Source organism: Lissotriton vulgaris, chromosome 7, assembly GCF_964263255.1.
Source record: "Lissotriton vulgaris chromosome 7, aLisVul1.2, whole genome shotgun sequence".
NCBI classification, from domain to species: domain Eukaryota; kingdom Metazoa; phylum Chordata; class Amphibia; order Caudata; family Salamandridae; genus Lissotriton; species Lissotriton vulgaris.
The window spans coordinates 901,897,241-901,909,932 of NC_141695.1; the positions used below are offsets into that span (position 1 = coordinate 901,897,241).

At 41.3% G+C, this 12,692-nt stretch overlaps 1 protein-coding gene across 1 annotated transcript in view; it reads left to right on the forward strand.

Annotated features, from left to right (window-relative positions):
* MGAT4B (alpha-1,3-mannosyl-glycoprotein 4-beta-N-acetylglucosaminyltransferase B) overlaps nucleotides 1-12,692 on the forward strand; it is a 1,389,535-nt gene that overhangs the window by 516,947 nt on the left and 859,896 nt on the right. Inside the window, exon 4 of the mRNA XM_086931341.1 lies at nucleotides 4,833-4,966. Within this exon, the coding sequence (XP_086787467.1) occupies nucleotides 4,833-4,966 (134 nt within the window). The remainder of the gene's footprint in view (nucleotides 1-4,832; nucleotides 4,967-12,692) is intronic.

Here is a 12,692-nt window from a genome sequence, read left to right on the forward strand (position 1 = left end):
AGGAGTCACGACCAATAAGGCACGAAACCAAATTGGTGTAACATTCATTAAGGACATAGAAGCATTGGGACTGCGAGTCCTTAACGGCCGATCAAAAGAGGATACTCCTCCTGCATATACGTATACTGCACATAATGCAAGCACTAGGATCGATTATACAATGGTTTCACTCAACATATTCCAAAACATAAACTCTTATAGAATAGTTAAAGCTGGAGATAGTGACCATTGCCAACAGCTGATAACTACCAACATTAGACACTATATTAACCAACCGTACCATACAGTGCCGGGGTATACTGGAACAATAAATTATAAAAAACTAATTTGGACTAATCTGAATAAGGATAGAATGAATGAAAAAGTTGAGAATATTATAAAGAGCTGCTTTACTGAAAATACGACAAAAACCGCAGTTGAACAGTGGGTGGAATTCACTAAGAAAATAGTGAAACCCCAAACCCAGGTTGACCCCAACAAAATGAATGTAAAATGGAAAGAAGAAGGAAAGGAGTCATTTATGAATCTTCCGTACACAATAACGAAATTAAAAGAGACCGAAACAGAATAAGAAGATAAATAAAAACCACAGTAACCAATGATGAAATCTTGAACAATTTACAAACATTAAATCAATCCCTGAGGAAGCTAATATGGAATGAGAAATACCAAGCTAAACAGGAAATGTGGTCTAAATTATTTCATGAAAGCAAACAAGCAAACGCAAGAGAATTTTGGAAAATTATTAACGAATTAGTACGGCCGAACAAATTGGTAGTTTCATCAACTTTGACTGAGCAAGAATGGGCTACTTTTCTTGAAAAGCATCTAAACAGTAAGGGAGCGGCAAAAATCATTGCAAACATACAAGAAAGCTCTACAATAAGTGAAGAGATGCAAGAACAATTCACAATTTCAAAAGATCAATTAATAAAACTAATAAGGAAGCAGAAAGACGGGGCACCAGGCCCCAATGAGATACCATTTGCCCTTTATAAAGAAAAAACGGACTTTTGGTCGAGCTATTTGGAAAAAGTATTCAATGAAGTTATAGAGACAGGCAACATCCCTGAGTCCTGGCGAGGATCACTAATTTCCCCCATATTCAAGAAAGGCAATTGGGCACTTGCGGAGAACTACAGACTCATCACTCTACAAGATACAGATGCTAAGCTGTTTGCAGGAGTTCTACTAACTAAACTAAATGAATGGGTAACAGAAAACAAGATTTTGCCATTAAATCAAACTGGTTTTATTAAGGGGCTTGGAACAATGACAAACATTATGGCATTATCACTAATAATTGAAAAATCACTTAGAGCAAAACAGCCCTTGTATCTGTGCTTTGTAGATTTTAAATCTGCTTTTGACTGCGTGCAAAGGAATCTATTGTGGAAAAAACTTATTGAAAAAGACATACCAATTGAACTATTAAGACTGATTCAATTATTACACAGTAAAACCTGGGTAAGAGTAAGGATGGGGGACAGTAGATCATTAACAAAGGAGATTCCAGCAACAGAAGGGCTAAAGCAGGGATGTGTGTTGGCCCCCCTACTTTTTAATCTATTCCTAGGAGATCTATCAGGGAACCTTGACGAACTTAATGCACATCCGCCGAAGTTAGGGGATAAACTGATATCTAACCTAATGTATGCAGATGAAGTCATCCTTCTAAGCCACAGAAAAATCGGACTTCGGCGCTTAATTAATAGAACGGTTCTATATGCTCGGGAAAATAGAATGGTAATAAATGAAACCAAAACAAAAATCATGGTTGTCACTAGGAACACAAGACTGATACAAAATAATAAATGGTATATGGAAAATACACCACTAGAACAAATAGAAGTGTACAAGTACGTGGGAGTACTATTTGACCAGAAAGGAAACTACCAACTACAAAAACTGGACATACAAAGGAAAGCCAACTCATTAACTGCAGCATTCAAGATAGCACAGAAGTCACTTGGAAATATGACCTATCTTCCACTTTTGAAAGTTATAGGGGCTAAATTGCTCCCAACAATAACATATGGCAGTGAGGCATTAATGGGGATGGATGCAGAATTGATAAACAAGGTCCTTTCCAAAACATATAAATCTCTTTTCTTTCTCCCAAATAATGCTTCACCAGCTCAAATTAGACTGGAGTTTGGGTTAAACAATCAAGTTTTTGCAAGAAAAGGCCAATTTATTAAATCGTGGTATAGGATTAAAAATGACCACGATAACGATATATCTCGGCTACTTTGGCAAGAAATAAATAAGAACACGAGATCAGTTGCATGGAAATATCTCAATGATGCATTAGATGAGTTTGCACTAACGCCAATCTGGAACAATACGATAAACAATGGATCCTTTAAAAAAAAAAAAAAAATAGAACAACAAACCACCTATCACTTGTAAACGACAAAGATTCGCTGGCAAAAAGAAAACATTCGTGGTCAGTAATAAATGGATACGAAAAAAAGAAAGTACAGGAATACTTGGAAATACCTTGGTCTGAAAAAAGTAAACAATGTCTGGTGAGAGCAAGATTTGGGATTCTACCAGGCCTTAGTCACGCCCCGCCGTGGAAAAAAACCACCAGCAGCACATTGTGTAGACTTTGTAAAAATGGAGAAGAGAACATTGTCCACCTCTTATGTATCTGTCCCGGACTCCGTAAAGAAAGATGTGCAATACTTAAACCTCACTTTAATATGCGTGGAACAAGGACATGTAGACAGGCTTTGAAAGTCTGTCTACATTCGAATGATATAGTCATGACGCTGCATTTGTAAAGTTCCTAAAGATTGCATCTACAAAACTGGGAGATTAAATTTGAAAAAATGCTTTTATAAATACTTTTTATAATGACTTTTTTTAATGATATAATTGCTTTTATTCTATTGTATTTATTGAATATGTTTTTGTACTGGAAAAGTTGTAAGATTTTAAATAATCAAACAATAAAGAATTTACTACTACTAAAAAGTATAGTGACACTTGAAGCTAGGAGAACAGAACTCCCATGGGATAATTTAGAGACTGAAACTGAGAAAAATGCATTGCTTTCAATTGAAACAGACTCTAGATCGCCTCAATCTCTGTTAGAAAGTTTATATAAAAACATTTTTATCCGGCTAAGGAGAAAATAATGCATTAGTGCCCTTCCACATCTGACAGACATTCATATATCCCAGAACTTAGCATGTATATTAATATTCAGATACAAGCCTAAGATCCTGTAGAGTTTGGCGGCGTGGATGCTCTTGTCTGCCGAAGTTTAATCTGTGAGAAACTGGGCCATAGACTAGTGTTATCCTTGTGTTTACAGAGGGTAATCCAAGACGAAATCTTGGTGTCCTCTTTTACATCAGATGGAAATAATCGTCACATGACTGAGCAGCAAGGGTTTACAGTGGAGGCTAGTCAGAGTAAAGGACTGTCTACATAAAGTCTAAATATAAATCCAACATCCCCCTCAGCTCTTTTAGATGTCTTACTAAGTAATGCAAGTGACATTACAAGGTATCTTAGAGGCATTGGTAGCTGTGAATATAAACCAACACATCCACAATCCTCTTTTGCAGACTGTAACTGGTGAACTACAGAAAGTCAATACTTGTCTACCTTTAATAATAAGACCTGTAAGTCAACCGGTTCTGACTCAGCCACTTACTGTGATGTTTGATCTAAAAAACACAAACCATTAGAACATATTGAGACAGAGTATGTCCTCTCCAATGATAGTTAAAAACTGATTTCGAAACCGAGGGTATTTAAAGCGATCATCAAATTACAATCTGTCTAACTGGAGGCTGCACAAGAAACTGGGTCAATTTGCATATGTAAAAAGGAAGAACTTACTGTACAAGCCTTAAGAGATGAGAAAAGGAACTTTACAGTGGAAAAAAATGAAAAACAATCTCCATGCTCAGACTACCCAAAATGGGATAACGTCTGAATGAGATGTTTCCTTATTAAATAAACTTTCATAAGATAGCATCCATTATAAGATCTCCCAGATTTGTTGGCTTGAGATGCAGCATAGTGAGCGTAGATGGGCATGGACGCTTTTGAAACCTGTCTAAGATCTTCCAGAGCATTATTTACCATAGGGAATCTTTGAAGGTTGTAATAGTGGAAGATCTTGAATTTGCATCTATAGGCTGAAATGCACCATTGCCCATGTTTTAATTGATTGCCCTTATTTTAATTGGTTGCGTATTTTATGTAATTCTGCATCGTAAACTTTAATACTTAAAATGTAGGGTTTACATGCAATGTGAAGCTGTTGATCTTTTGTCTAAAATGCGATTCTTTGATGTTAGTTGGTTTGGGGCGATTTTTAAGAGCTTTGAAGAAGTGAGATAATTTCGTATTCAATTAAATTAAATAATACATTTCCTGTGAATGTATGTGTGTTGATTTTATGGACACATTTCCTAATAAACTTATTTCATTACTTTCTGTACATATAAAAGACTGGTAATTGGTGCCTGATTGTGATGGGAATGAGAAGGGAGCTTTCAAAAATGAAATGCAGTTGGTTACCCTCTAACCCCCCCCCCCTATTGTGCTGCATCTTCTCTGAAGCATTGGCTCTGTCAGCGCCCCCTTCATGTGACAAAGGCAGCTCCCATGATGGGTCACCCACTCTGTTGAAAGTAGTAATTGTGTTGCAACTCACTTCTTATGTTATAGGCACTATTTCTTTATACTTGTGTATACAACGTACATCCTTGTTCCCAATTGTCAGTCATGAAGTGCCTGCTGTGTTCCTGGGTTTGAGAGCCATAAAATTAAAATATCCTTATGCCTTTATTGGTTATCTTTTTTAGTGTCTGTCGTGATGGGAATCCCTAGTGTGAAGAGAGAAGTGCACTCTTATCTTATTGATACATTGAACTCCCTGATCACAGAGCTGACGCAGCAGGAGAAGGAGGACTGTGTAATCGTGGTGCTCATTGCCGAGGTAAGGCAAGACTTCCGGGTTAACAGCGTGTTTACTTCCTCACCTCCTCATCTCTGTCAGTTTTTCCATCTGACAGAGAGTTAGTGGTCACCCCTAAAACAGCAATAATAGACTGGTTAGTTAGGGAGGCATGCACAGCTCTCCTCTGAAACAATAAGCCCAACCTCAGACTGACATTCAGCGACAATCATTGGAATCTTGAAGCAACCTATTTGTAATATTCCACAAAGCTTGACTGCACGCTGCCGTTTCACTTAATGAGTGGTCATAACTCTGCTCTGTCTTTGATTTTATTAATTTGTCTAGATCACTGAACATTTAGCTTAAAAACAGTAACACCACACTACAGTTCAACTCATTTGTTTCCAATCCAATCCAAAAATTCTTTATTTCGGTCATTTAGACCATAAAAGATACCATTTATACAGCATTAAAAAACATTCACTTGTATAAAAAACATTTCATAATTATAAAAGCATTTTATAAAAATTCATTTCCATTAGGAGTCTATTCATGGGTAGGAGTAACATTACAGTTCATATGGATGTTCAGTCTTTTAGTAGTTTTTTCCTTATCTGCCACATGGCCATTATAAATTTGGCAACTGCAAAGACTATGTGGGGCAAAGTACTTGTTTTCAATATTCTGTACGAGTACTGGTGGCTCCTTGTGCCCAAGTTCCTACATAGTGGCGCAGGCCAATATTTCCTTGGTCTATTGTAAGCTGGGCAGGAGAACAGAACATGAATTTCCTCCTCGTCATGATTACTGCACCCTGGTCAGATTTTATCATCCCTCTGCGTCCATCTACAGGTAAAGCTTTTAATAGGCAGGGTGCCTAACCTCCATTGGATAAACAATTTCCGTGCTAAAACAGGAAAATAATGTCCATAAAACCTTCAAATTGATAGCAATTTTTGGAATCCAGGAATCGGTCGGTTAAAATGCCATTATTGGGTGCCGATACCAGAGTAGTTAAGCTTTTCTCCTTGTATATTTCCACAAGTCTTTTGCGGGAGATCCTTTGGCAGCCTTGTTCGGGAACCTCCCATAACTCGGGGATTCTCAAGCGATACAGTTCTTTCTTTATAAAGGCCAACCAGGGGATTCGGTCACGCTGGTTCAAGTTCATTACATGAATAAGGTCTTGCCTATAGTGTGCGAGCTCACTTGTGGTCCACAGCCTGTGCCAGAATCTCAGTGGCTTTAAATCCAGATATTCAGCTATGGAGGGGAGACTTACATCTAGTCTCAGAGGGAGCAGAGGTGTGCCACGGTGGAGGGCTAGGAGGCGTCTGAGAAAATAATTTTCTACACTAACAAGTTCTGAGCCTGCTTTATACCCCCATAGCTCACTGCCATAGGAAGCGGCCGCTTTAGCTTGGGTTTTATACATTTCTACAGCCGGGCTAATGGGTTTAAAAGTAGAAGTGTTTGCGACCTTCAAAATTGCCCCCGACAGTTGGGACAGCTTTAGCCTAGATCTTGCTATTTGGGGTTCCCAAGATAGGTTCTCATGTAGGGTTACACCCAAATACTGGAAAGTTTTAACCCTTTCCAGTCTTACTGAACCCAATAATGGGTTGGGTCTGGTTTTAGGGGAGGGATTGAATATCATAAATTTGGTCTTTTCTGTGTTGATCTTTAGACCGTGTTGTCTACAGAAAAGGCCAAATCCGTCTAGAATCCATTGGATCCCCATCGGGGATTTGGAAAGCAGGAGGGTATCATCGGCGAACATGATAGCCGGTACCCTCCTACCTGCCAAAAGAGGAGCGTCATTTTCCCTAACATTGTCCAGATGGGATATGACACTGTTAACGAAGAGGCAAAACAGAGTTGGCGCCAAGACACATCCCCGTCTTACCCCTCTAAGAACTGGGAACCTAGATGACAGCGCTCCATCCCTCCCACAACTAACCTGTGCAAAGTTGTTGGCATGGAGCCTGACTAGGGAATGTAATAGATGGGTAGGAACACCCAGCTCCTTTAGTACCTCCCTCAATTTCTTGCGGGGACCAGGTCAAAGGCTGACCTCAGGTCCACGAACACCATGTACAGCCTCCCCCCGTCGATCCTCACAGTTTTCCAATAAAGGAGAACGAGGCGGAAAATCTGATCCATGGTGGACGTGTTTTTCCTGAAGCCAGCCTGAAGGGGACTCAGAATTGCATTTTCCTCCATCCAGTCTAGAAGGTGATCCAAGAGAAGGCGAGAGAATAGTTTTTGAGAGACATCTATGAGGCTGATCGGCCTGTAATTGGCTGGGAGAAGAGGGGAACCCTTTTTGAAAATCGGCACTATCTCCGCCCCCAGCCAAGTACAGGGGATCTCCATACCTCCCGCGATGGAGTTAAAAAGAATGAGGAGGTACGGGCCCCATATCTCTGGATGGTGTCTAAAGAGGTCACCAGGCAATCTGTCAAGTCCCGGGGCCTTCCCCTTCGCCAATCTCTCTATTGCACTGACCACCTCATCGAGGGTAAATTCCAATCCGGCTACAGTGTTAGATATAATCTCAGGGGCCATTGGCAAATTCAGGGGTATCTTGGTACAATTTGCCAAAGTGGTCTTCCCAGACAGAAGATGCAATGTTTGGCTCCACCGCAGCTTTGGGTTCACCTGTACCTGTGTTTACCAAAGACCAACATTTTCTGGAGTCCCTCGCTTCTAACGCTAGGGAAAGGTCCTGCCATCTTTTCCAATCCCATTCCGACCTTGCCAATGTCATGGCTTCCCTATATTTCCGCCTCAGCTCGGCGACCTTACCCTTATCAGAACCTGATTTTATTGTAGCTATTAGCTCAGTCTTGATCTTTTTACAGGAAGAATTGCACCAGGATGAAGTTCTAGTCTTTTTCTTCCGTGGGACTACCACTGGGTAAAAAAACCTCGCCTACAGCTCCCCCTAGGTCTACATGGATTTGGGCCAATTTCTCATTGAAGTCCGGTGGTCTAGGCTGATTAATTAATACATCTATTTCTTTTAGCTTGGGCAGTGCCACTTCATAGATTTTACTTACACTCTCTTCTGAGTTTGCCAGTTTTCCCCATTTCACCCTACGTCTATTGGAACTAAGAACCAGATTCCCTAGATCTTCACTGGGATTGTCAGATAGTGACCCAACCGCAGGTGCAGGGTGCAACATATCTAACATAAGTGCGTTGTGGTCACTGTCTGTTCTCACAATTACCCTGAAATCCTGAACCTTGGACCACAGACCAATGTCCACAAAAATATAGTCCAACCTCGATTCATGATCCTTCCTATTGAAGGTACACAATGAAGGGATGTCAGAGGGAGTGCGTCCATTACAGGCCCTCGCGCAAAGTTTAGTGTTAGGGTCATAATTTGCACAGCGAGTGGGGACCAAGATTTAGGGTGGGGGGATTGACATGGCGGAACACCCCAGAAGTCATCTTCAGCAGAAAGGGCACCCTCCTTTAGACCTTCCAGTGGTTCAAAGTGACAATTGAGATCTCCGCCCATCACTATCTTGCAATCAGAGGGGAGTTGGCCCAGGAATGACGAAAGATCTTCTAGTGTAGATGATTCCATGGCTGCACTGACTGGGCGTGAGTATACATTTATAATTGCCAGATTTAAAGCATTGGGCCACTTGAGTAGAACACACTGTATGTCCTGCGAGAACGTAGGTACATTCTCCGCATTACACCCAATGTGACTAGCTACCCGGACCGCCAAACCTCCTGAGGGCCTTCCCTTGCCACTCCACCTGGCTTTGATTTTCAAAAACTGCATACCCTGCTCTGCACAGAGGTTCCCTGGCCCATGTCTCTTGGAAGAGACAAATGTCACTGCTGCCTACTAGGGAATCCCAATCATTTGTGTGTAGTTTATTAACAATGCCCGCCACATTCCAGGAAAGAACTTTCAAGGTTTTGACAGGTAGATTTAATCCCTGTCCCCCAGTTTCCTCTGGTTCAATATCCAATGGTGGAGCTGCGGGCCCTTGCAATGATGTTCCCAAGACAGTAGATGGTAAGTTAGGACCAGGCAGGACTACGGATTTTCGGTTGTGACCAGATCGACTATTGTTTCCACATTTGCCACCATCTTCAGGTAGTAGGGGTAGAACTGAACCTTTAGAAAGCCAGTTTATTAAAAACCTGTGCCTTGCAGGCAAGTTTCTCCCAGCTGTCCATTCACCCTTTGTTTTTTGTGCACCCTACTCCTTTGCTGCTTGGGACTTAAACCATCTTTAGTGTCTTTGCGCTTCCCCCCCCCCAAACTTAAGCCTACTTTTCAAAGAATCTGTTACTTCTAAAGTGCTGTTTTTTTCTTCGAAATAGAGCAAAAAGTGCTTTTTTGAAATTACATCTGTTTTTTTCCTCCTCTCAACAACGTTGACTACTGCATGACAGTACAACCTATCAATCTCCGTTTCTGACATTTTCAGACCTTGTGTTGCCTCCTAGAGAAAAGCCATCCTGCCAGCTTCTTCCTGATTTGCGTTTAGCAAATTGTGAATTAGTTTGTTTTAAAATCGGATGCACGCGACCATTACCTTTTCAGAATACGAATACAAACTGATATTAACTGCAAATTGTATTGCATTGTAAGCTACTGAGAATTTAGAATCCTGAACAATCAACTGTAATTTTACATTTATAATCAATGTGACAATTGTACCCAACGTTTCTTCCGATTCAGAGTTTTAGAATAATAGCCTAGAGGGATTTGCTACTGAATTAACCACAGTAAATCAACTTTTTTTTGCTGTACTCAGTGTGTGTACTATTTTTATTTTTGTTTATGGTACAGGTTAATGCTTACAAATGCTAACATAGAAGTATTTCCTATTCTCGATCATGCAATCTTCATTTATATTCAAAAACAGTCTTTTTTTTATTGCCATTTATTTCCCCCTTCCTTCCTTGTTCTCATTCCCGTCCTTTCCTCCCTCATTCTTACTTCTTTGTGGTTCCATATTGTATTGTATTGGTTCTTTCTAAGGTACTTATGATACTCTTTGCAAGCTTAAAGTACTTACCAATTGCTAAATGCAAAAAGGAAATTTATTCTACCCAAGCTAGGCCGCACCAAATTACCTATCCTCCAGCATGTGGATGACTTCGTGCTGTTGGATCGTACACTATTTGGGATGAAGAGGTCCTTGGGCAAATTACATTTGTATAACACTAAAACTCCCTGCTTGCAAATGTCGCAAAAACTAAAGTCCTGGTCTTTGGCCAAAGAGCCAAGAAACATCAGTTGGAATGGCAGTTGGGCCCTCTAAGTATTAGTACGATTTACAGATACAATTACCTCTACATCTGTTTGTCCGACACCCGTCAAATCCTTCCTGCACGTAAAGGCCAAGAAGAAAAAACAGACAAAACTATATTTGCTTTAACCTAACTGTATGACAACCTACAGAGCCCTATGGCCTAGGGGATCCAAATAGTAACAAGGGCGAAATTACCACCCAACAAAAGCTATGGCCATCCCACATTTCCTAGCATGCTCATAGAGACTTTGGAGCGCTGTCATATAGCTGCATACAGGAAAATATTGTCTCCCCAAAACTACCAGACGCACTCTGATTCGCTCACAGTTTGGATTAACAAAAATGGATATTGAATATAAAAATAATTCAATTAAATACTACCATCAAGTGTTGAAAGCAAACTCTGATCAATGAAATGTGCCTTGCGTGTGATATTCCAGGATAGAACGAGCTACTGGTCAAGATATCTTGGCAATGCGATAGACACATTGAATTTGACCATAGAGTGTTTCAATGACCCATTGGTAACAGTACATCACCTGAAGAGGATCTTCAAAGAACAGTGCAAGCTCATATCAAGGGAACAAGATATTAACAGTCAGAAACATCTCAGGAGCAGTTGGGCTCCACAAATCACATGAAGCTGCAACCTGCCAGCCATATGTGAAAGCAGTCTTGGGAAGACCAGCCCTAAAGAAAGTTTTGCTGATCAGTCTTTTGACTTTACCGGTATGGGAATGTAGGGCACACTTGAAGATTAACTCACCAGGCTATAGGCAGTGCTCATATCCTCTAGACTTTGTTGCACACTTAGCATGTTGTTGCCCAGTACTGCTCTTGCAGAGGCGGGTTTATCTGAGGCCAATTTTCCTGCAGCATGGTGAAGGAACATGCAAAGAGGCAGTAGCACACATCTTTACATCGGATGTCCGCATGGATCTAGCACGGAATGGCAACTTTTTAACTATAGCTGGAAGGCTCCTGCGAGACGATTGCCCACTCCCAGGAGCATCCCTCCGATAACATCAAGTACATATTTCAGCACGGAGCAGCTAGCCCATAGGTTTGGCACATATTGGCACCTTGCACTTTAAAAGCCTTGCTTTTTATAAACTTGGCCGGCCTATTGATCTGGCATCTTGCACATGGTTCCACTGTCCTGAGTTATTCTTTATGGCTTGACTACTTGGCACCTTGCACTTTGAAAGATATGCCTGTTTATAAATGTTGTCAAAACTGCATGTGGCACTTTAGAGTATTTGTACCTTTGCTTCTTATGCTGCTGGTCTCTGTCTGGAGAGGACACATCGATAAGTCTTGATAATTTGGCACCTTGCTCATTTGAACTATTTACTCCTGCTGTGCCTTAACCTCCCAGTGATGCAGTGTTTCTTATGTTGCTTTTAGATTATTTGGGCTCTTGCCTCTTATGTTTTTCTTTTATTTATTGAGCTGTCTGAGAGCATAAGTTAAAAACTCTATCTTTATCTTTCTTATTTTCTTCTCCAGTATTGAATCTTTTATAGATTCAGATGCTTGAATCTTCCCTGTCGTCATGGTGGGAGTCCCACGGCAACATAAGAAATAGCAGTAATATAACATTACCATGAAATGAAATGAAAAGAGAATTGGTAAAGCGCGGTAAATACCCTAAGGCGTCCTAGCGCCCCGGACGTGCGTGTGGATGAACAACTGGTTGTTAATCAGATTTTTTAACAAGCAGGGTCTTCAGCTGTTTTCGAAAAGAGAGACGGTTGGGCTCTACTCGCAGATGAAGGGGAAGAGAGTTCCAAAGTTTGGCAGAGTTGTAGGAGAACGAGCGACCCCCACATCTGGCTCTCTTTATCCTGGGTACTTCAACAAAATAGGAGGCGGAGGATCTGAGCTGTCTGTTTGGGAGGTAGGGGGTGATCAGTGGGTGATTGATGCTGGCGCCTGTTTTCCAGAAGGCTCGATGGGCGATGCATAGGGCTTTAAACTGGATTCTTTCCCTGACGGGAAGCCAATGGAGGTTCTTTAGATGTGTTTTGACGGGGAGTTGACTGGGGATCTGGAGCAAGGTACGAGCTGCGCAATTTTGGATCACCTGGAGCCTAAGTAGGGTAGTCTGTGGGGACCCTAGGTACAGGGCGTTTCTGAAGTCCAGACGCAATAGAATTAGACCCTAGATCATGATCTGCCTGGCGTGAAATGGTAGTAAGGGGAGAATTTTCCGGGTAAGCCGGAGTAGACCGAAACAGATGGCTGGGAGTTTGGTTGCTTGCCAGTTAAAGTTGAGGGCCTTGTCCAGACAGATGCCTAGGCTCTTGATTGAGTCTTTAGGTGTGGGGGCAGGTCCAAGGCAGGAAGGCCAGAGGGAATTGATGTTGGGAGAGAGGGTGTTACCTAGGAGCATCACATCTGTCTTTTCTCCGTTCAAGTGCTTCTAAGCAGTCTCTCATGTGATTGGGTGTGGTGTGGGTTTGGTTGAGAGC